The sequence below is a fragment of the Nanorana parkeri genome, unplaced genomic scaffold, assembly GCF_000935625.1.
Source record: "Nanorana parkeri isolate BGI_ZX_2015 unplaced genomic scaffold, ASM93562v1 scaffold18, whole genome shotgun sequence".
NCBI classification, from domain to species: Eukaryota; Metazoa; Chordata; class Amphibia; order Anura; family Dicroglossidae; genus Nanorana; species Nanorana parkeri.
In genome coordinates, this window is record NW_017306286.1 from 3,499,032 (window position 1) to 3,520,630 (window position 21,599).

General features: G+C 39.7%; 1 protein-coding gene across 1 annotated transcript in view; it reads left to right on the top strand.

Moving 5' to 3' along the window:
- Positions 1-21,599, top strand: part of LOC108790542 (beta-adrenergic receptor kinase 2) — a 276,398-nt gene that overhangs the window by 168,208 nt on the left and 86,591 nt on the right. The window contains exons 3-6 of the mRNA XM_018560833.1: positions 2,861-2,934; positions 14,581-14,682; positions 15,732-15,806; positions 21,176-21,237. Coding sequence (XP_018416335.1) covers positions 2,861-2,934; positions 14,581-14,682; positions 15,732-15,806; positions 21,176-21,237 — 313 coding nt within the window. The remainder of the gene's footprint in view (positions 1-2,860; positions 2,935-14,580; positions 14,683-15,731; positions 15,807-21,175; positions 21,238-21,599) is intronic.

Genomic DNA, 21,599 nt, shown 5'->3' on the forward strand with positions numbered 1-21,599 from the left:
AATGCACTGCCATCCCCCTCCCACACCAGAACGCAGGGGGAAATTTTGTGAGGGATTGCGCTGCATTCCAGCAGCTACCGCTCTGGAACACACCACATTCGGTGTGAGTACAAGATCAAGGGCCCCTCAACAACCGTTATAGCAGGTGCTCTTTTGGGGTGGCTGACCAATCAGCGATTCGCCTGGCATGCTCGTTTTGCTTGCAGATTTTTACCTCAACAATTAGAAGTGAAGAATAGAGCATCTGTTGCCACTGTAGACACCAATGATAATTATCCTGAGGGAGCTGTTAAAGGAAACCTGTGATGAGAGAAATATGCAAGTTGCCACTGGCTGGGCAAATTCCATGAGCCAGATAGCCAATGCTCCATAAAAATGAAAGCTAGCTATGGAGCATTCACTTGCATTCACAGCTTCCCTTGGCAGCCCGGTACACAGTTGGAGTCTGGAGAAATACCCAGTATTTCCTGGTACAGGAAAATATGCAACATCCACCCCACTTCTCCACAATGCATAATTTATTGCATGAGCAGCCAGTTGTAAGGCCCAAGCACTGCCATTTGAGGGGGTGGGGAAATGTATAGCCCTGTGTAAGTTTTGATTCAAAAACTTGTGCAGTCTCGCTAGCAAAAGTGGGTGGTGAGGGAGCGTGGAGATAGTGAGTAAATGCTCTGTAGTGTCTCTACAGTGTAGTTTCCCTGTTAATTATTCCTATATTTCTAGCTTTAGAAAGAATGTCTAACAGCTTTTCATGATTTCTCATTTACTCTGTAGAGCAGCTAAGATGAATGCAGTGGATGGATTATCTAGTGATGTGTCCTGCAGTCATTGATTTGTCCCAGTTTAAAAAAAACAATATTTGGCAAGCGCAATTCCCACTAAATCTGGATGGACGTTCTTGTCAGTTATTATGAGATTGATAAGATTGTCTTTGTCTCTTTCTCCAAAACTTTGTTTAGAGGAGGACACAGTCCACAGTTTGTGCTTTTTTTCCACAGACTGTTGTCAGGTGGCTACCCGCTATTGCAACAAAAAAAGAGTTTGCAAGAATCCATAACTTCCAAATTACCTTTATTGTGGATTACGGGTTGCCTCCTAACAGAGTCCTTCTCCCATAGTTTGTTGTATCCTAAAGATTCCTCATAAGTGTCTTATTACCATTTGTGGGGTGTTTTCCATTCTATTTCAAAGTAGTTCTGCTATTTTCTTTTCTCAGACTGATCCCAAAACAGTTTAATGAGAACCAAATGATGGTGTAATTTGTGGTGACAAGTGACATTCTGATTATGATTCACTTTCCTTGTTCCGGTCCGTGGAGTTGATTTAGTAACGGAATAAAACACAGATAACTTTGCAAAAGTCTTCAATTGATTCACTAAGAAAAATTAAAATTCACTCTGAAAGTGATCCTGCTCTACTCAATTAGTAAATCAGGTTCAATGTTTCTAATACCCTAAATAATGACTATTTAGATCTCTAAATACATTCTGTTAGCATTTTTGTGACGACATGTGATGGTCATTGCCATAGCATGGCACCATAATCATAGACTGGTGCTAATGCTGCTCAGATAACATGATATTGACCTTGCCTAGGTAATGTAGCACTGTTCTTAAAGGGGTTCTAAACCCTCCGTTTTTTTTTTGTTGCATATATCTACTGCTAGCAAGCAGTAGATATAGGCAAGAAGTTTAAAAAAAAACAAAAAAACGCTTGAACTGGTTTTAAACTTACCTCGTTATCGCTGCTCGCGCCCAGAATCAGGAAGTGATCGTACGGCCGCAAAGGATCTTGGGGCGGGCGCATGCGCAGTTCGGATTCTCGGCTGGGAGACGAGCAGAGACGCAAGGTAAGTCTATGGACGCGTGCACCCGCATGCAGACACCGCTGGATCGGAGAGACAGAGCAGTCAGCGCTGGATCGGAGTGACGTCGCACCGCTGGAGGGACACATGAAAACATGGGGAAAGAAGAGGAAGATCAGAATAAGAGACATCATTTGAGGTAAGTGCTAACATTTACATGGGGGGGAGGGGAAAAAAATTTGGCTTTAATGTCACTTTAAGAAAACATAACATGACACTCTGTTAGCTCAGGTGTATTAATACTCTCGGTGGCTGCTAATTGTCATACATTTGTATAGGTGGAAGGAATGTTTAGTCCCACTATGCAAAAGGTCAAGTGCCATAGTGCTCCATATTGTGTTTACTTTAGTTAGCTCAGTTAATAGATGCACTTTATCACTGTTGTGGGTTACTGCACATTGCAAGTTATTTTGAATGTTTGCACTGCCTTTCTGAGTAGCCCAGATAATACAACATTGCATACTTTAAGGCCTTGTTCACACCAAATGCAGAGCAGATCCGGTCAGGTTTCTGCACACGCACGCTAGTCTTTTAGATGCTTTTTTGACTAAAATGTTTTTTAAATTTTTTTAAAAGTTTAAATGGGCTTTCAGTGCGTTCCAGGCATTTGCATGCATTTTTGATGCGTTTGCAGATCCAGAGCAGGTAAAATAGGGCTTGCTGCAGTTTTTTCACCTGCTCTGGAACTTGCACGCTGCGATGTGAACTGGAGCAAAAAATAACATTGGAATACATTGGACGCAGTTTTGATCCGGTCTGCAACTGATCTGATCTGCTCTGCGCGTGCTCCGTGCTTGGTGTGAACAAGGCCTGAGTGTATATTTACAATTCTGTACTGTCTTTCCAAATGCACATGTTTACAGTGTATGTTTATCAGAAAAGCCTCTTCTGAAAAAGTTGCATCTTGCTTTTGCCGTAGTCTAAACAGTGCAGTTGTGTTTTCAGTCTATAAAGGAACATTGCTGCACTATTAACATCATTTTGTTTTCATTACAGGTTTCCTGCTATTCAAAGAATTTTGCACAAGCGACATTGATGAAGGGGTTCCACAGCTCAAGTTTTATGAGGAGGTAACTGGTGTTTTTTTTGTTTTCTTTTGTTTTTTTTATTTGCCTGCGTTCTTTCATGCAGTGACCTAAAAGTACCCGTACATGGGCATGAACAGTCAAACAATCCAAAAAACTCCTAAGCAGTTGTATGTCTAACAGCGAATAGGCAAAACTATTGCAGCTGTCAAGTGCTGACTGTCATAACCTAGTAGAGTTGGAATATTGCTAAGCAATTCCTATTCTTCTCTGCTGATTAAGCAGAGATAAGACAGTGCCAAATGTACTGCTCTCTGAAGAGCTTTTCTGACATGCATTATCCAATAGGTAAATATGTCAGGTGTAATCAGTATTGTTCAGAGTCAGATGGCCCTAATGGAACAATCCAAAGCCCTCATGCATGGATACTTTATTACACTGAGGTCACAGTAGTATCATGTTAAATTTGAGCATGTAATGTTTTTGGTCTGCCGCTTAGTTGATATGTTTATCCCAAAAAACAATCTGGTTTTTAGAGATGTAATGTACTTTGTACCCAAACACTAATGGATTAAAGGAAATCTGGGTGGAGAGAAATACAAGGGCAGCCATTACTGATCTCATCATATGCATTTTTTAATGCAACTAGTCTAAGTATCTGAATTTTATTTGCTGTTGGCCTCTTCTAATTCCCCATACATCAGTACTCAGAATAGTATAGGGAAGATAGGAGTCAACCATGTAGATAGGAGTCAATCAGGTATGCTGCATGCATATGCCCTGAGAAGGAACCTGGTGGCTGGAGAATAGAGAGGTGACTCATCAGAATTCTGCTACTTTTTCACTGCAGCAGAGAAAAATCAGTTTCCCAGGCTGACTTTTCTTTCTGGCAGACCTGTGTAAATCTTCGAACTGGATGGATGGGGAATGGCAATCAGTTAAATCCACTTCTATGTATGTATTTCTTTTGATATATTTGTTTTCCTGGACTTCAGCCTTTTTGCTTTCTGACCCAGGAGTAATGAGCCAGTAAAGCAAGAATGCAGTCAAAAATGATCTGCACATTAATGTGACACTAAACTCAGGAGTTACGCTTTAAAAATGCATTCAAGTACTATAAGGGCTTGTTCACACCAAGCACGTTCCAAAAGCAGAGCAGTTACAGACCGGATCAAAACTGCGTCCAATGTATTCCAATGGTATTTTGGGCTCTAGTTCACACTGCAGCCTTCAGCTCCAGAGCATTTACAAAAACTGCAGCAAGCACTATTTTGCCTGCTCTGGAACGCATCCAAATGCATGCAAACGCACTGGAACGCACTGAAAGCCCATTTTAAACTTAAAAAAGGGAAAACATTTTTTATACCAAAAACGGCCCAGAACGCATCAAAAACGCAGCACAAAATGCGGTTAAACACACTGCACTGCATGTGCAGAAACTCATGCAGATCTGGTCTGCATTTGGTGTGAACAAGCCCTAACTATTAACAAAATGTATCTTATTTGTGTATCACTCAGCTGTAGATCCTCAAATAATCTATGAATTGGTGCTGACACTGTCCTGCCTTTTGGAGGGTGGCTACTTTTGTTCCCTATGGTTCAAGTGTGTGTTGTAAAGTAGACACCACTCCAAGCTTACGCCAGTTATGGGCTACAATCATAATACCAATTGGTGAACTAAACATGAGATTGCATTCTATGACAGAAGTGAGCTTGGAGTGGTGGCTACTTTGCAACACACACAAGGACCATAGGCGACAAACGTAGCTACCGTCCAGGACACTGTCGGCACCAATTCGGAGATGATGTGAGGATCTACAGCTGAGTGATACACAAATAAGATACATTTTTTGTTAATGGCTAAGGAACTTAACCCCTTCATGACTGAGGCCTTTTTTTCATTTTTTGCACCCATGTTATATTCCACATTTTAGGCCTGAAAATGACTTAAAACCCCCAAACATTATATATTTTCTGACGGTGTCCGGTGGGGGGGGGCAACAGGTAAGTCGCCAGAATCGCTTCTGTTGTAAAGCCGACAGTCGGCTCTACAAGTTTATACAGACTCCCGGCGGCAAAAGTCGCCGGGAGTCTGTTTAAACAGCCCCGATTCTGGCGACGTACACTGTACGTCGTCAGTCACGAAGGGGTTAAAGGTATTTTTAAGGTTCAGCTCCTCAGTTTTGTGTCACTTTAATTACTTAATCCATTAAAGCCAGAGATGGTCAGGCAGCTAGCATTTTCAGAAGGAGGTCAGCAGTGGCCGCCTCCATGTTTCTCTCTGCACAAGATTTCATTATATTGAAATAATGATGTTCCTTCTAGAGAACAAAGTTCAGTATCGTATTATTTAGCCACAAGGTTACTGTACATTTATACCAGATACTGACTGGCTTTATATGCCTAATAGACATTTCATAACTAGTTAGGTGTCAGGTTTTCTCACAGGATTGCACTTTAATGCACTCTTTTCATAAAATAACCACCGATGAAAAATACAGCAATGTCATAACCAGCAATACTGTTTATTCATGTTAAATAGTGTTATTGGCTCTATCTCCTTTTTGAAGATACAAACTGCATATTGCTCTATATTGCTTCAAGGTAATGGAGTATGACACAAAAATAGGACTGTGTAGCTGTCGATGGAAATGACATGGATCTGTCATCATTTTGTATAAGCATGACTTGGTATAGCATCAGTTAGCTTTTTATTTTTGTAACCAAAAAATGAAAGCATGAAGAACACGAACTATGCTACTAGCAAAGTGCCCTTATTTCCTCCTGGTATAATATACTGTACGGGTGATGTGGGTAAAGTGGGTTGGTCTTGTTTGCTTTGTTAATTGGAACAAGGAAAATGTTTAATTTTAGTTGTGTTTGACAACCTACAGTGTGCCTGTGCTGTACATATAATACCAGCCTGTGTTTGGGAAATCCCATGGTTACCAGGCAACTCAGTATAGCACTGGGCTTTCCTTGCTAATAGAATGCAGCCTTTGGTTTAGAACATGTGAAGTATACCTTAGAGATTACCTGTGCTTTTGCGATCTGTTGCCATGGAGAAAAGATGTCTGCTGTTGACTTTCTCATAACCAGTTAGCTGCTAGCTATGCTAAAAGTCACAATGTCCCTGCAAAATAATGGCAACAAGGTTTGCCTTTTTTGACAATTTTTGGTTTTAGGCCTATTCTAAATGATTTAGTTTCCACAAGGCCACTTTCAGTGTTTGCGTTCTATTATAGAAATAAGTTCACAGCAGTACTGTGGTGGGAGAAAGCCAAGGAGTGCAACATTCATTTTTTTAACTCTTTGTGTACTGAATCTTTTTTTTAATTACAATGCTAGACAATCAAAGAGCTAGAAAATCCCTCTCAAGTAATATAATTGGAAGTGACATGAAAAGTTAAAAAAAAAAGAGAAATCGGTAAAGGACGTTAGATGAAGTTTGATGGTATTTCTGGATTTAGAAGACAACTTCTGTCTGTGGCCTGCTCTGGTGGGTAAAGTCTTGGTGCAATAATCTTCTTTGGCAGTGCCCGCACAGGCACATTCCAAAGACTTGAATGGGTTACACTCCTACAGCAGAGTGGGGATGATGTCTACATAAAGGCTGTAAATACCAATCAACCTGTACCATCATGAAATTGCACACCTGGATTAAAAGGGGTGGAGGTTAGCGGGGATGGGGTTTAATTTAAATTAGTTGAAGAAGTTAAGGCAGTGGTGTATTCTGGTTTGGGGCTGTCCTAGGCAAGGCAAAACTCGGGCCCCCCCCCCAAAGCTCTGTGGTGGGCTCTGCATGGTCTCAGGGGGTCTTTGCAGGATCTGTGGTGAGCTCTGCGAGGTCTTTGGTGGGCAGAGCCCACCACAGATCCTGCACAACTCCCTGAGACCCTGCAGAGCCCCCCACAGATCCTGCACAGCCCCCCTGAGGCCTTGCAGAACTCCAGGAAAGTTTTCTATAAACCCTTGCAGTGGAGCTACCCCTGCACTGCAAGGGTTAAGTGCTCATTTGCATCTAGGTGCTAAAATTACAAAGATATACTCACCCGAAGCTCTGAGCTGGCCAGCTGTCACATCGCTCCCCAAGCGTTTCTCCCCCTCCCTGCAGCACTGAAATCTTCCTCAGTGTCATCACATCTATATTCTGTGTATAGACCTGATGATTTACATGACTTTACACCACTGCAGAGAAGGGGAAGAGATGTTGGAAGGACTGGTCTAAAAAGAAGCCAGCTCGGAGCTTTGGGCGAGTATAACTTTTTTTTGGTCCCTAGACACAAACAAGCACGTAACTCTTGCAGTGCGGGAGTAGCGCCACTGTAAGGTTTAATTTAAAAAAATTCCTGGAGTTCTTCTTTAAAAAAAGAACTTTATGCATACAACTAAAAACGGCTACAAAATGGCCTGGGTGGTTATCACTCTACTGTAAGACAATTGACTACAAATAAAGGAAATACTGTGCTATTGCCATTGTCCTTAGCAGTGGGCATCCTGCAAAGATCATGAGAAATGCAGCGTGCAGTGCTAAAGAACATAAGAACGCCATTGTCAGAGGGGGAGAAAATAGTGGAAAATCCAGAATTGTACTTTTGTCACCAGAAATACTTGGGAGATGGTCCAATGGGTAAAGGAAGAGGTCAGCACACTTTATATAGTTTACGAAGAGATTTGTGTCAAAACATAAATGTCTTGAGTACACACAGATTTGCAAGCCCTAGTAATCTCGATCAAAGGGGACCTGTGCTCGCCTCTTCCTTCATCTGTTTGTCAGCACCACTGAAGTATGCAATGGCTTTCAAGTTATGTGTGCAATATAGTAGCATATAACAGCTTTTCAATGGGAAGACCTGTTCTGGTGACATCCGGTGGTTTCCTTTCACTTCTGGTAGTGTCTTGGGGAAAGAGAGTAAAGGGAAATGTCCTTAATGGGACACAGACAACAAAGAATCCTAACAGAATTTTTTTTAAATAACTTAAGAAAAATCGTATTCTGGAGTAATCAAGGTAGTGTCCAAACCTGAACAAAACGGTTAATACAAGAAAATATTAAAATGTTTATTAACAAAACTATTTTTTTAAGAAGGAATAAAATACAATTGGTCCTTACTTTTAAACAAGTATGATCAATAGCTTCAGGAAATATTTGTAAGAGGTTTTTGCTGCTACAAAAGGTTCTATGGGCTACTGAAAATAAGGGCTCGCATAAGGGCTTTCAGCAGATCATGAAGTTTAAACCATGTATTAAGTACAAGCAAAAAAAAAGTATTTAAAAAAAGTACAATTGTGCATCATTAGTATAAGCAAACTGTCCTGTCTATTGACTATGGAACTTAGAGACTTAGGCCAGATTTTATGAACCATTGTTTCATTAAAGGAGAACTATGGGGTCAGTGTTTTTCCCCATAGTTCTCCTTAGGGTAACGGGAGGACACAAACTAGCGTCCTCCTGTTACCCTAAAAGGGTTTAAAAACCTTTTTCGCAGCTGTATGTGTTGATACAGTACGGTATTCATTTTAGTAGTTGTATTAATTGCTGTGAAATCTTCCATTTTCCCTTATATCTTCAGTGGATCAGTGTATATTAGGTTTTATATTAATCGTATAGTAATGTATCGCTTGTCCAGTCACTTGCCCAGATAGAGAAACATTTTCGTTTTCGCTAATAAGTTTGTTTTAATTTTTTATGGTATGTTTGTGACCTTATATTTAATACACACACACCCCGTTTTTATCCGCATAATAATCCCCTGTAATTGACATAAAAATAATGTCTACTCCTAAAATGTCAGTGCAAAAATGATGCCACTGATAATTGTGCCCCATTGTGTGAAATGTGCACAATGATTGGGACTAATCCAGTATGCATCCTGTAGTGCAGCCAGGGTTTCATTCACCATCTGCATTTTTCTGACCATTATTATTATTATCCATTTCATTATAATTACTGAGAAACAAAATGTATAGAGTAGCCCTGGGTGTCAAATACAGCATGCATGTCAAGATACCTTATTCTTTTATTTATCCCTATATATCAGCTTATTGATCACGCTAATAAACTATGAGGTATTGATAAAATAATTACTAGCATGGGTTTTATGAGACCTTACAATTATTTTAAAGGTTCTTCCATTGTAAAAAAAAGACCGCAAAGACTGTTGTAAGGTAAATGTGTTTAAGCGGGCTGTCAAGTCTTAATATGGTAGAATGGTTTTATGTATAATAACATTTGTAACATGCAGTCTTTTCCTCCAATTTAATAGATAGTTGCATTTGACTTTGTTTCAGTTGTAGGTCATTATAAACAGTGCATTGCCATTATTTTATATTCTTCCCACATGGAAAAGCCATACTGTTAATTCTATTGACCTTGCATGTTTTCCTGTGAATACTAGAGTAGCATTGTTTCTAGTACCTATTTCTGGCTCTAAGTAACCTTTTGTATCTGGACCATGAAGTATCCGGGCATGCATTCCTCTTGGCCATGGGAAATTTGATTAAACTTGTATATTGCTTACTGTAATTTATTAAACCAGAGCTTATTTGTGCTTCCATGTGCATAACAGAGACTGACTAGCAAGTTCATTTGTGTCTAGCTGATTATAATATTGCTTACTATCAATAAATCCTGTAAAGCTTTGTTTCAGGTATAATATTGACTATATCTTCTGCTTGTCTATTAGAAGTAATTAAAATGCAATCCTCTTTCATAATGAACTTGTATTGATTTAGGAAATTTAGAAAGCCGTGAATGGCAGAATCCACATCAGTTCTGCCAGACTTTACATAATCTAAATAAATGTGCACAGCCTGAAGCCATGTAGAGGTAGAACATCTGATCTAAAAGTAATGGGGGAAAGTACATTGGTGAACTGCATGATTTAAATGAAATCTTTGCAAATGGTCCTGTTTTTCAGTGTTTTGGTCAATGAATCATCTGCTAAATATGCTTTTACAACAGAAAAGTACAATTTCTCTGCATGTAATGGGAAGCAGTCTATTTTCTCTGTATAAAATAGGAAGCATGGCATGCAGCCGTAGGCATAATATGTGAAGAACGTCTTAAAGGAAACTCGGAACAAGCAATTCTCTTTTTGTTTTTTTCCTATCCTATGCACTTGTGAGCATACATCTGTAGCTCCAGATCCACATGTTTCTATGTAATTTTTTTTTTTTAATAACAAATGCCAAAATTGTCCACATTTCTGTGCACAAGGCCTTGAAGCTGAAGTAAAGTGCAAAAAGTTTTAAAAAAATGCTAGAATGTTGGGTACCCCCAACTTTTTTGTATGTTATTGTGCACACTGTATAGTGCATACTGTGCAGTGTGCACATTCAGCTCATTCACATCATCTCTAAGATGCCATGAATGGGGCTGATGCTGGGGAGTATGTAACTCTTGTGCACATGTGCAGGATCTACATTATCAGTGGCCACCCAATGGCTAAAGAGAATGCCTGGGAAACCAAAAGTAATGGCGGCACAAGGGGGGCGGTTGGCGTTTGACCTGAGATGCATCGCACAGAGCTGAAGAAGGGTACATTTTTAAGTGTACATACTTGCAGATTATGGCAAATACTCTACCCAGCACACAGCGGTTTACTTCTGCTTTAAGATTTTTGTGAATCACTGAGCAACAAATTAAATACCGCCCCCTTTTTAATATCTAACCCATGAAATTCAGTGAAATGTGTTGTCATTGAAAACACACAGCAATAAGCACTATAAGTTTAGCTACCCATAAGCAGTAGGTAGTAGTGTGAAGAAATTAATGATTTTGGGTTTGAAGATCATTCATAAATGAAAATTTTCAAAAACAAATCAGCCTGCAGAACTGGATGTTTTCTTTTGTAATCATTTTTAATTAGGTGGTTGATCTTTTCTCTTTTCATCTCATACACCATACACAATATACACATGCATTTTCTGTGCCTTGAAGCATGTTATTGGTATATCTAGAATGATTAAACATGTATTTGTAAAGAATGAGCATTTCACTAGACAACATTGTTAGATTTTATGGATTGAAACATGTTCTTTTTTTAACTGTTTAATACCGTATACACATTACTTTAAAAGAGCCTGCTGAGTGGATCTTTGTGTACCTTTCACCTTTGTACCTTGCGAAGAGTTCCCTTTGTTCTGGACCCATATGCAACTCTCATGTCTGGCTTAGTCTCTCCTTCCAACAGATGTTCATATTCCTCTTCTTTACCATCAGCATCATCTCTCCTGCAGACTCATGGAGGGTGTCCTCTGCTTTTCACTCGGAATCTCCTTGCAGCAGGGTAGCACAAAAATGGAGGCACAGCCTGGACACAGGGAGAGACCCAAAGTCTGGACAGAAACGTAGCACAAACATAAAATCAGTTCCAAGCATAGCATTTGTGCTAACTGAATAGCTGCACTAGAGCCCTCTGATAGATGGTTTATACTACTACATTTATACCAGATGTGGGTTTGATGGATAATGGGACTAGGCCGGCAACCAGGGCCGGCCTTTAGGCGCCTGTGCGAGAAAGCTTTACAGCGCACCCCTCAGTAACCACACCCCTCAGTAACCACACCCATTTTTTTTCCAATATCTGCACCATTCAAAGACTCCGATTTTGTTAAGCCCCAAAGAAAAATAATAAAAAGTACCGTATGATAAAAGTACAACTTTTATTCAAAGGTATTAAACTTGTAGGCACAAAATAAGTATTCTTATTAAATAAAACAACAGAAGGCAAACAATAAATGTCAAACTAAAATAAAGTCTATAATAATAAAGTGTCAGGATATGACGCAGAACCTTTTTTCAAGTAAGTGTACCTAGAAAATTAAAAATAAAAACCAGAACACAAAACCCAGACTACATGTTAAATGAATGAATTACTATATGTCGGAATATATGAAAAATGTATTCAGGCACATAATAATTTGTTTGAGACTGTGCGGCCGCCATGTTGGCCACCGGAGCGTTCTGCGAATACGTGCCACCATCTTGGAGGCGGGGAGCATGACGTCATGCATGCGTGGCGTCAGGTGACGTCACACGCTAATATAGGCACCGCCCTTCTTGGTGTATACCTAGATATACACCAAGATGGTGGCGCCCAACACATGCGGTGTTATATGACGTCATGCGCCCTGCCTCCAGAACGCACCAATGGCTGAACCCAAAATGCATAAAAATTTGTTTTGTTTGATGAAACGAATGAAAACTATTTTAGTTTTTGCGTTCATCTAATCTGAAATTAATTTTTAGTCTTTGCACATGCCTAACAATATGTGTGTGTGTGTGTGTGTGGGGGGGGGGGGCTTAGTGGAAATATTAGGGGTCTAAATCCCTGACATTTACCTTTTTAAAATAGAAAAGAAATTGAGGACACCTAGTCCTCAATTTCTTTTTCTGCAGCCTCAGCACTCAATGAATGGGAAGCACTCAGTACAGAGGCTTCCCATTCATTCAGACACTGCTGATAGTAAAATATTTTACTATCACCAGTTTCTGAATGGGGAGGAGCCTCTGTAGTGAGTGCTTCTCCCCATTGAGAAAATCACATCCTGTTCATTCATACTATGTGTCCCCAGTTATTTACAAACACTGGAGTGATCAGGCAATCACTCCAGTGTTTGTCCTTCACTTACAGAGGATGAGTAAATATCAATGATATGTACCGATCCTCCGCTCTGCCACGCACAGAGCTGCTGTCATCCTTAAACTGACAGGAGGACAGCGGCTCCGATCTCCTACCCGCTCGGCCGTCCTGACAGGCTGACAGGTGTAGCTTCTCTCCTCCCTACCACGAGGCCATCCTGACCGTAGGCAGTGGACGAGCTGTGTCGGCCGCCTGGCGCCCTCTGTGGCCGCACAGCTCGAACACCCCAAAGGCCAGCCCTGGCTGCAACCAACTAATCGATTATGAGAATAGTTGTCAACTGTTCTCATTATCGATTATTTGGTTGGATCCCCTAGCTCTGTCCTCCACGCTGGGGGGAGGGCACAGCAAGCAATCATGGGACTGTGCACAGTTTACCTTTTACATTTTAGGTCCACTTGATGATCATCGAGGATTTTGAGCTTGGCACTAAAAAATATTTAAGAGAAATCCTATAGATTGCCATTACTAACATCTCTCTGTAAATCCTGGTTTCCTGGCTGCTGACCTAAATATAGAGGTAGATCAGGAGTTTGGACTCCACATTGGCTTAATTTTCTGCATACTTCTAGGTCATTCATTTGAGTCAGGTAAAAACAGGTCAGTAATTGTAGCCTGCATATTTTTTTTCCAATACATGTTTTTTTATAATATTGTTTAGCTATACACATAACATTTTTTAGACTTGAATGATTCATCGAAGGATGGCACTTGATGCTGAGATATTCACAAAATGTGTGTCACCGATGCATTGCCATTTTGTGCTGCATAGGGTATTCGCCATTTTTAAAAGCAGGATTGTGAAATTAGGAAAAGGCATTTAGCTGAATGTGATTGCTATTATTGTCACCAGATCTGTGAAAGCATCAGCGTCAGAATTAAGAGAGATCTGAGGACTGGAATCTTCCCAGGCATCTAGGGCATAATCTATCGCATTGATTACAGTAGCTGCATTATTTCTGAGGTACTTACCTCTCAGTGCCTTTAGCAGCAAATAGCTTTCATCTTCATTCACTATAATCTATTCTTATTTGGATAACAAAACACAGTTTTCAGTTTTTCTTCATCCAAGGCATGTTTCAGGGCTTAATGGAATTCCCACTACTTAGCTTGGCCTACTTGACAGCTTATTTACATAGGGTTACTGAGTAGATGTCCATAAATGGGCTGATTACCAGCTAAGGAAGGTAATTGTTGACCTCCTGTAAAAATATGCAGCTTTTTTTTTTATAGTCTTTCTCTGATTTTGGAGGCTGACAAACTTCTGCTTTAGTGTTAAATAATTTGTGGTGTGACAAACCGTCTCCTTCGGTGCATGACAGGAGATTGTATGCAGGCTTTGCTGAAACAGCCTGAAGGTCTAAGCAGACCCAATTGTCTCATAATTTCCCAGGAGGGTAAATTTTGTGTTGTGTCCTGGACTGTTCTGACACACACCCCCTGCAAGGGAAAGCTCGCTTGTTTTTATGCAACAGTGATGATACGAGTGGAAAGTCTTTAAACGCACTTTGTTGTCTAGTCTACCCCTCTGCAAGCTATACATTTAGAGCTGACCCCCTACAGTGGTTAAGTGAGTTTCATAAAAAGCACATCTATTATCTCCAGCATGCTATGGAAGTCAACTAAAAGCATCAAGTGCCCATGTATTTTAGATATGGCTGCTGCTGTGACTGGCAAAATGTGTTGCACCTTGGGTCATTACTGTCATGAGCACTGTGCAATTTACTCATGTATGGACAGCCTAACAGACATCATATATGTAAAGAGGCAATAAACACGTTAACGGCTGTTTGCATACAATTGAACATGCAACAGCAACAAATACTTTCAATTTTCTTGTTGTCATTGACTTCTAAAGCACAGAGTGAAAGCAATGTGCGCAGGTCAGTGCACACAAGCATCCAAAAAAGCTTTAACTTTGCTTTGTGCTGTGGCACGTCAAATAAAGTGCAGTGCAGTGGTACTTTTGTAGTCCTGAATTAATGAAGATGTGTCAGGAATTTACATACAGTTGACATTCTGTATTACCTCTCTCCCTTTTTAGATAAAAGAGTATGAGAAACTGGATTCAGAGGAGGACCGCCTTTGTAGAAGTCGACAGATTTATGACACATACATTATGAAAGAGCTACTATCTTGCTCACATGTAAGTATTCGCATCTACCAATCTTGCTCTAAGCTCAATTACAAGCAACTTGCTAAATCCAATATCTATAGCTATATCCTTTTATTTATCGGTAACGGAGGTTGTTTAGGGGTCTACACACTTTGGAGGGGTGGGGGGGATTCATTAATGAACAAATGAGTTTGCCTTCTCTTAGGTAGTGGCAGAGCCATATTCTTTATCAACATCTCAGGGTGCCCTTTACTTGCATCTGTCAGTAACAACACAGCAGATGGCTACCACATTTTCCAGGGCCACACTCCAACAATGCCCTGAACCAGTCAGTTTTTCTATTATGGACAGGATCTCACTAAGAATATTGCTTGTGATTATGCCACTAGTGCCTCTCCAGCCTCTCCAGCCTGTGGACAGAAAATGACCACTTATATTTCTGTCGCTCCATGGACCTAATGGGGGGGATGTCCTAGTATAACTGAGGCCTAAGTATGGTTCTTATTCTGGTTGCATCTGAAAAATACATTTAATGATGTATTAATGAGTACCTAGCTTCATTAATTTTTTTTACATTTTATATCTGCCGGGGGTTCAGCTGTAACTGTGATTTTCTCTTTCACTGAACTCCATTTTTCTATCTGTTGGTCTGTCTGTCTAACGATTGGTTTCAAGCTTAAAGCCTAAGTCATTTGGGTGATATTGCTACTTATTTGTAGTCTTTACATGCTGCAACTTTAGAACTGAGGAAAGTATGAAGAGAGACCTAGAACAAGAGAAGTCACTTGACTAAATACCTATGATTTTGGTAGTATCTCCTCCACTGCAGGGAACCTGGAGAAGGATTTTCTTCAGCAATGGCCATCCAAGCAAGATTGTTCTAGTTTAACGTTTGAGTGTAGGATCAATTTAAGTTGTCTAGAAATGGAAAATGCAGTTATCTGTGACCCACCCATGCAAACAATGTTAAAAGTTGTCATTTGAAAAATAATTTATTGATTATGGAAATACATTACACATGCCAGTATGTATTTTTCTCATATTCGAGGAAATAACTTTGTTTATATTTCAATCCATAGCCATTTTCCAAGCAAGCTGTAGACCATGTTCAGGCCCACCTTGCAAAGAAACAAGTGCCCCCTACTCTATTTCAGGTAAGAAATGGCATTCATCTGTCTTGTAAAATAGACTTAGTTTTTTTTTGTTTTTGTAATCAATTAAAGGACAGCGGATGTTGGGCTTAGACCATGGGTTATGCAGCTGCCTTCAGGAGATTTGACACTGCCAAAGCTGTAAGGACAGCCCTGCATTACTCTCTCTTCCACTCTCGGAAAGATCAGTTTTCTGCTAGTGGCCTTAGGAGGACGGACGGTTTCTCTCCGCTTTAAGAGTTCAATCACAAGACCTGGACCTACAAACTCTCCAAGTCCAGAAACAAGTCCTCCACTCAATGTCCTCTCAACCACAAAATGTCTTGTATTCTTTAAAAAAAAATGCATGTCATACTCTAAATGGAGCGTAGTGAAAAGCTGAGGTTGATGCGACTGGAGCGCTGTACAGCTGGAGTTGCATCTCTCCGTCTTTTCAGTGCCTGGAATCTGGGTGTTCCATGCAGAAGACAGCGCGCAGCAAAGTAAGATTGTTCTACTTTGCAGCTGCACTCTGCACAGAACACACAGCTTTGTCATGAAAAACTTGCACACCTAGTGTGGTGTGTAAATAATCAATCTGCTGGAGTGTGGTTTTAACCCGCTTTTGTGGTTGATTTTAAAAGTTTAAAGAGAAATTATAATATTATTAATGCAAAGCACATCTTATAAGCTAGCTGAGGAGGCAAGTCAAAACCAGCACTCATCTATTGCTATTTCCACTGCTCCTAATTTTGTCAGTGAGCATTTGTGTCTGTTGGGGTTTCACAATTTAATTATTTTTGCTTACTTCAATTTACTTCTAAGGGCCTCTAAAACTAAAGCATGTTTACTTTGTATTAGGGGTGCAACATCCCCTAGAAATGTGCTCGGCATTGTAGCTAAAACAGATATGCATATGTTTGATCTCTAATATAATCAGTCCAGAGATACAGGGGCAAACGTGTTATGGTTTATATCCTGGATACCTCTAGTGAGTGCCTGGTTAGACCATAATACATGGATGTATGAATAGGTGATGCAAAAACCACATAAATCTCTTATGTGTTACTAAGAATCTAATTGATCTTAATGAAAAATGTTGGTTTTCTCATACTACAAATGCACAGTGTTAAAACATTGATAGCCCTAATGCTTTGAGTGACAGCATCCTGGCACAAGATGGGTTCCCTGCGGATTATGCATCCTAATGTTATAAGGTTTTACAATGTATTAGGCTGGCTGGTCTTACAGCTTCAAACAAATTATTAATTGATTAAACCAATATTACCTTTATTGTATCTATAGACAATATATATTATCTATATTATGTAGATATATTGTTAAAGAGTAACTCCACTTTTAAAATATAAAAACGAAAAAATCTTTTAAAAACTAATATAGCATATATAATTCTCACACAAGCCATTTTGTCATGTAATGTTATTAAAAATTACCTTTCCATTTAAAATTGTAGCTGATGTAATGTTCTAAATCTGCCACAAACATGCAATGCAAAATGGCGCCCTGGGTGTGTTTGTTATTATTAGCTCTTAAAGGCTGGTACCCTTCTTTATCATGTATCATCCATGGTCGGCATCTACTTTCTTTATTTAAATGTTGGCACATATCAATTTTTGGCTCTGTGTACACATCTTGCATAGATCTGCCCTCATATGCTGCATCTCACCTGGACTTGCTACAAAGCTACAGTGTAAAGCCATGTATACACTCTTCGAAATTGTAAAGCATGGGTGCCACTGTCTGCAGTTTTCCGACCAGCATCTCTCGATCAGCTGATCAAAGGAGCATGTCGGAAAATTTCTGGCCGGTGGCCGCTGTCAGATTACAGTGTGAACAGTGGGAGATTTCTCGATCAACGCTTGTAAGCGTTAATAGAGGAATCTGTTCTATTTTCTTTCTTCAGCCAGCAGGTTGAACGAAGAAAATAGAAATGTATATACCCAACTTTAGTCTCCGTAATTACTAGTGGAAAAGAGACTGAGGAAATGATTTGTCCTTCCTGCAGCTGACTTTGACCTGCTTTCCTGGAGCTCAGTGACTTCTTCAAGATGTCATTTGGATGGTGTTTAAAAAATAAAAAGGGTGGAGGAGCGATCTACACCTGTAGCTGCTTTATAACCATGTTAATGACTGACTCAATTACAATAACTTCAGCAATTTCTCATGTTTTTACTTTAAATGCAAATAAAGGGCCTTTGTTAATTTTCCGAAAGTATAACTCACATTTTGTATTAATTTTTTTAAATTGTTTTTAACAGAAAAAAAATTCTAAAGAATAGAGAAATTCAAAAAACCATTGTGCTCTCACAAATGACATCACCTCAAATAAGCTAAAACTTCAGTAATAAACAGAGGATCATGCTAATGAGAAGAACAGAGATTTATTTGGCATATCATTAAGATAACAATGAGGGCCCGTTCACACCAGATGCAGTGCATTCCGACCCAATTCTGGCCAGAACGCACTGCCTCGCATTGCGGCCGGCTCACTTTTTTGTAGGGCAGGAGGGGGCGTGGCGGGCCATTGAAGTGAATGGCACCGTAGCCACACCCTCTGCCGCAATGTGATCGACCGCACGGGATCGCAAGGCACATTATGCCTGTGGTCTGGTCCGGTGCGATCAAAATGCTGCAAGCACTTCTGCCCACAGTAAAATGAGCTGACCGCAATGCGAGGCAGTGCGTTCTGGCCAGAATCGGGACGGAACGCACTGCATCTGGTGTGAACGGGCCCTAAAGGCTGTGTCATCTGTTGTGAGAAAAACCTTTGGGCATATAGCATACAATATTTATTTGATGATCATAATATTATTCCTATAGCTGGGAGAGAAATAGGACAAGTTTGGGGAAGAAAATTTTGAAAGATGAATTAGGGGCAACCTTAATGAGAAAGAATGAGGTTGTTTAGATAGAGGGAGGGCACTACAGCCTATAGTATTGCACACAGGAAATTACACAAACGTGGCACTACCCAACCAACCCAGTTACATGTCTTTTGGCTGTTGAAGGGGGGCTGGGTGATGTCACCATCTTAAAAAAAGAAACAAAATTGCTATTAATGAAAGCAGCACAAATGTTAATTTTTATGGCACAAACGTGGCACTAACCAGCCAGCTCAGTTTTGTGTCTTTTGGCTGTTTTAGGGGGGCTGGGTGACAAGTTATTATTAAAAGAAAAAAAAGCATCATAAATGTAAATGTTTACAGCACAAACCAGCACAAACGTGGCACTAACCAACCAGCAAGTTTCATGCCTTTTGGCTATTGTAGGGGGTCTGGGTGACCTTTAATAAATAGTTAATAACGCAAAAACTAAAGGAGATTTAAACGGCACAAACAAGCACAAACGTGGCACTAACCATCCAGTCCGGTTACATGTCTTTTTGCTGTTGTAGGGGGGCTGGGTGATGTCATCTTAAAAAAAAAAATTCTATTATCTTAAAAATAAAAACAGCATAAATGTAAATTTTTGCGGCACAAAACAGCACAAACGTAGCACTAAAAAAAACACACTGGAGTTTTTATTTGTACTGATTGCAGGGGGGCCAGCTTCGCTGAGCTGTATTTTTTATACCTAAGAGGCAGGATGATAAAAAAAAAGGTAGCAGCTTAAGATTTTAATAGTTATTATTATTTAATAGTTACTTCTAACTTGAAGAACTAAGAATTCTTAATGTATCCACAGTAGCTACAATTCTGTTTATAATTTTTTAGCATACTATTGTTTTTTCACATAAAGTATGGAGAAAAGGAAGTATTGCCTTTGGTCACAAAACTGATAGTAAATGAACAGCTGGAATTTGATTTCCAGCTGTACCGGAAACAAATATAGGATATATTTATTAATATCCAGAAAGGTACATTTTAGTACATAATCATATTTTACATTGCAGCAAATCACTGAAAATGGTATATGGCTACACTATTAACACAGCTCTACAAAGTGAAATTATTTTGTCTGGTTTTTTTTATGGGTAGCTGAGTTCATTCTGTGTATCAAGTGAGCCTGGTGCCAGTTATCGTCTTGTCCTTTCACATGGATTTCATTTTTACAAATAAATTAAGCTACTGTCTGCAGACTGGGCACTATGGAAAGATGACCTTGCAGTTTTGTTTCTCAAATAGGGAATGCATGTGCTATTGAAGGGATGGCTGTAGTTTTTATAGATAAATCCTGTACGTGGAAGAATGATTTAAAATTTACACTGTTTCTGTTCATTTGTCAGACCGTACCACTAAAACCAGTGAAATTATTTAATGGGGCAGTACAAAGAAAATAATGGTGTAGATGGGGGATGTTGCAGCAGTAGTGTTTTTTTGTTTTTTTCATAAACCAAATACAATATGTAAACATCCCTGAGCTGTGGTTCACATCTAGGCGGCACTGTTTTTGCGCATTTGTACGCGTTAGCAGCATGCGGTTATTTGCGTGATGTGCACGTTTGTATGTGCGTTTTAATGCGTGTACATGAAGACGTGCGTTTTGATTGGCAGCTCATAAACCATTGTGGGCAATGGAAGAACACGTGTTTTTGGGCATTTCCAATGAAGTCTATGGGGAGGAAAAGCGTTTTAAACTGCTCAAAGAAGCTCCTGTATTTTTTCAGGCGTCTGATGTTTTCCTGTTTGCCGTTTTTCTGCTCAGGCCAGAAAATGATGGGATTTCTTGTGTTGGGCAGTTAAAAGCGCTTTTCGAACTGCTCAAAAACTCCTAGGTAAACCAGGGCTGAAAGTGTTTTAGTGATTCCCAACCCCTGTGTGTGACACTTTTGCTGGTTAACTAAAGCTGGCCATACACTGCTGGATTGTAATAAAAAAAAATCAAGATTCCTCCATCCATTCTAAACAGCATTGATGGACGAATCTCTTGTGGAGCTATTGTTTTCCGACAGCAGCAGGTGTGCCGCTGTCAGAATACCCAAACAGTGACTGCAGCTGATTGGGTGCAGTCACTGTTCGCCCGACAGTATTCTAAATGAAGGCTGTAGAGTGGAAGGCTGCTGACAGGGCCACCCACTGAGTGAATTTTGGCCAGTGCATCAAGAACCAGGCGAAATTTGCTCAGTGCATGGCCAAGTATAGTTCTGCATATAAACTTGGAGAAAAATATAAATTAAGGCATTATAAAATGTTTCAAAAATATATACTGTATATTGCATGTTTTAAGTGCATATGTTTATTAGAATACAAGATTTTTTTTTGATGGCGGTCCTTTTAACTTTGCAATGTGTAATCACATATTACCTCCTTTTATATTAAACTCCCACCATCCTGTCCCACTGCATATTTCTTGTGTCTTTTTGCTGAGCTAGTGTATTGTTATATTCTTGCTTTATGGAAGCACTCACACATGCCTTTGTCTTGTCATTACAGCCATATATAGAAGAAATTTGTGATAGCCTTCGAGGAAAGATATTTCAGAAGTTTATAGAAAGGTAGGAGTACGTTCATTCTGTACACAAGTTTGTGAATAACGTTTATGATTATCCCTTCTCAGAAAATAGTCTGTACAGATTTGGTTTTGTGGGTTAGGGTTGCAATTTGTGGATACTTTTAAGTGGAATATATTGGCGGGGATTTAAAAAATGGATTTCAAGCACATTGAAATTACAAATAATATATGTAATGGAAGCATCCAGTGAAGCATTATTTCTGCTACCCGATTCAAGGATCATTTTCTATCATTACCGTTGTACAGTATAATCATATGTACTTTTACAAAGATTCCTTAAATCTCCGTTTTGTCAGGGTAAGTAATGTTTAAATCCCAATTCCAGGCTTTTTTTTTTTTTTTTTT